Here is a 3,332-nt window from a genome sequence, read left to right as displayed (position 1 = left end):
GTTATGTTATGTCCTGCTTCAACAGTCTGTTTTGGCCTTTTATCATTATAAATTTTTAAGTTTTGCCCATGGATCGGGTAGCAGGACACCACCTGAAAGGCTATAACAATGATATCATGAATCCAGCCTTACCACCGAAATTACACAAAAGTTTAACGAATTTAAAAACTTCATCATCCGCCGCCTCCTCCTCCACGGGCCACAATAACCACCACCATCAACAACAACAACAACAGCAACACAACAACACTAATGTGATCGCCACATCATCATCATCGGCTACAACAAATACTTCACATCGAAATAATACGTCATCCCACAAAATGAACGAGGGTGGTGGCGGCTCCTCATCAGCAAATTGTTCGAATACCATAAATGGTGGCGCCTATAGTAGTACCCTGAATCCATCCTCCACATCCACATATTTGGCAGCAGCTGCAACAGGAGCATCTTCAACCAACTGTTCCTCTCCCTCCCCCTCCGCTTCCACAACCTCTGTACAAACCATATACACACTAAGTAAACCCTCCTCTTCATCGTTATCGGCTGCCCTAATTGGCTTAACCAACAACAACAATAACACCACAACCACCTGCACACCACCCACACCCTCGAATCGTCACGCCACAAAGGATCATCATGATCACATTATGAAAATACAGCCACCATCATTGACACTTCCATTGAGTACTACGTCGACCACATCATCGTTTACCAGTTCCACAAGTAAAATTAACTCTTCAACATTTTATCCCTTGCAAAACAATGTCACCTATACGCTGCCAAAGAATGTGGGAGGTGGTAAGATGTCCCTGAACAGTACCATCAACAGTGTGGTCAGTAAGGTGCCATCGGTGATTAGTCTACCGCCAACGGGTAGCTGTGAATCGAATATCACCAATTATCATGGCCATGGCTATAGTGGTCTATTGGGCGGCGCCAATGATACGGGGGCCTATAACAGTCATCAGTATTTGAATGAAATGCATGGATCGTCGTCGTCGCCATCACCAGCAGCAGCAACATCAGGATCGTCATCATCATCCTCAAAGAGTACTACACTGCCAAAGATATTACGTTCGAAACAGCGTGATGTACACCAGTCCAGCCTAACTCCCTCGTCGAATCTCAATTGTAATACATCATCTAATGGTGGTGCAGCAGCAGCTTCGTCATCGTCTACTTCGTCCTCCTCCAACAATTATGCGGTTTCGCAATGTTCTATGCCAGCTTATCCCAAACAGTATACTGCCAATTCTTCCTCCTCCGCAAATAACTCCTGTAACTCCTCCGCAAATGGTGCCTCATCTACTACTGCCAACAACAGCGGCAACAGTAATAACACCAATTCCCAGCAACAACAACAACCAACCAATATAAATAATATGCAAACCCAAACAATAACATCCACATTGGCTGTTAATTATTGTCCAGAGGATTCTCATTTGAATGCAGGTGGTGGTGGCGCCCATCACAATTCTCCGTCTAATAGCAGTAATAAAACAACATCTGGTGGTGGCCGTTCGCCATCATCCTCCTCCACCACCAATTCGCATTCTCAAACCAAACAATTACCAGTTTGTACCACATCCAAAAATTGTCTAAATCCCAAGGAGCATTTTCTACCCAACGATACCAGTTTGGATGATGATTATCTAAGCGAATGTGAAAATTGTAAAATCGCCCAAAGCTCAAAATACTATTTGAATGCGGAACAATTGACCAGTGTTGGAGGTGGTCCCCAGGAGACAATGACGCTACAGCGTAAATCATTGGAGGAATGTAAAGATGAGCCGGAAACAGGATATTATCGTATATCGCATACATTGCCAACAAATTCTAAAAAGAATGCGTAAGTATGGGACATTTTAATAGAAATAAACAACAAATCAAAGACCCTAGAAAAGGTCCAAAATACGTATTACAAAATCAAAGGCATAGGTCCTGGATATATTTTACATTCATTTTAATATTAAAAATATAGTTAAGAATTTTATGACACCATATGTCCCAAAAGAAAATATATATTTTTAAATCCAAGCCCTACAAAAAATATATATTAAATATTCCAAGGTCAGTATAGGTCCTTTTATTATTTAAATCCAAGGCTCTCGCAGGTTTTAAAAAATTAAAGATCAGTTTTTAAATCCAATTCTTTCAAAAATATATTAAAACCCCCGTGGCCACCATAGACCCTCAAGAATATATATTTTCAAAATCAAAGCCCCTCAAAGGCCTTTCAAAAATTAATTTAAAAAAATATTTAAAAAAAAAATCCACTCCTATCATAAGTCTCTGAAAATATATTTTTAAAAATCCAACACAAAAATGTGTATTACTTTTTTAATAGTCAATAATTAATTATTTCTTTTCCCTCTATCCAGCCCCGTCAAAACTAATAATCGTGATCAATGGTTTTCAACTATACCAGCTGCCAGTTCATCGTCCGAAGAGGATATCAATGAATGAGATTTAACACATTTTCTTTAGTATTTAATAAAGACATTAGAAAGAAAATAAAGCCAAGCAGGCAAGCGAGCAAGCGAACGAATGAAGGAGCGAGTGAGCCGAGCATGAAAGCAGCTAATCAAGTAAGCAGCTAAAGTTTAAAATTAAGGCAACAAAACAAATTTAAATTTAAAACAAAACAAAAAACGCATACCAAAGTTCTATACAAAAGAAAAAACAAATAGATGTTGTTAAATTACAATTTAAAAAAAAAAATGAATTAAAAAAATAATAACAAAAAAAAACACATGGTATCATTTGCAAATCCAAAATAAAATTTAACAAAAAATTATATTTCAAATGAAATAAACAAATAGCGAAATAGTAATATATGAATTTTTAAATAGTTCATAGAGAAAAGTAAAAAAAAAGCAAAATAAAGAAACAGAATACATGACAACACATACACAAATACCAACAAAACCAAACAAAAAACGTTTATGAAATAATGTAAGGTTATGAAAGACACTCACTCACAGGACATTGTGGAGAATCGTTAGAAAAAAAATTATCTTCCTTGAGATGAGTTTGAAATGTTGATACTTATATAACGAAAGGGCATTTGAGATACCCAAATAATACTTTTTTCTGTAATAAATCAATTATCCAATAAATTATCAATTAGAGGTACCATAGAACGGTTCCCTTTAATTTTTGATATTTTGAGAAGTGTGGATGCGTTATTCAATCATATTGAATGTAATTCCACATTTTGGCTTCTGATAGAGTGGCAAATCTACTTACACAAATTATTAATATTGATACACTGTTCTGTAATGTCCCTATATTTCGGTATTTTGAAAACATTTTCAAACAAATTAACA

General features: G+C 36.6%; 1 protein-coding gene across 1 annotated transcript; it reads left to right on the top strand.

Moving 5' to 3' along the window:
• The first annotated feature begins 68 nt into the window (after positions 1-68).
• On the top strand, positions 69-2,520 carry LOC133334971 (uncharacterized). Its single transcript, XM_061543282.1, has 3 exons — positions 69-1,329; positions 1,549-1,852; positions 2,385-2,520. The coding sequence occupies exons 1-3, from the start codon at positions 69-71 to the stop codon at positions 2,467-2,469; spliced, it is 1,650 nt and encodes a 549-aa protein (XP_061399266.1). The 3' UTR covers positions 2,470-2,520.
• The last annotated feature ends 812 nt before the right edge of the window (positions 2,521-3,332 follow it).

This window comes from Musca vetustissima, unplaced genomic scaffold (assembly GCF_032173495.1).
Source record: "Musca vetustissima isolate MV318-11 ecotype Yass unplaced genomic scaffold, APGP_CSIRO_Mvet_v1 utg31014, whole genome shotgun sequence".
Taxonomy (NCBI): domain Eukaryota; kingdom Metazoa; phylum Arthropoda; class Insecta; order Diptera; family Muscidae; genus Musca; species Musca vetustissima.
The sequence above is the reverse complement of the archived record's forward strand: the minus strand, read 5'-3'. Positions and strand labels throughout refer to the sequence as shown.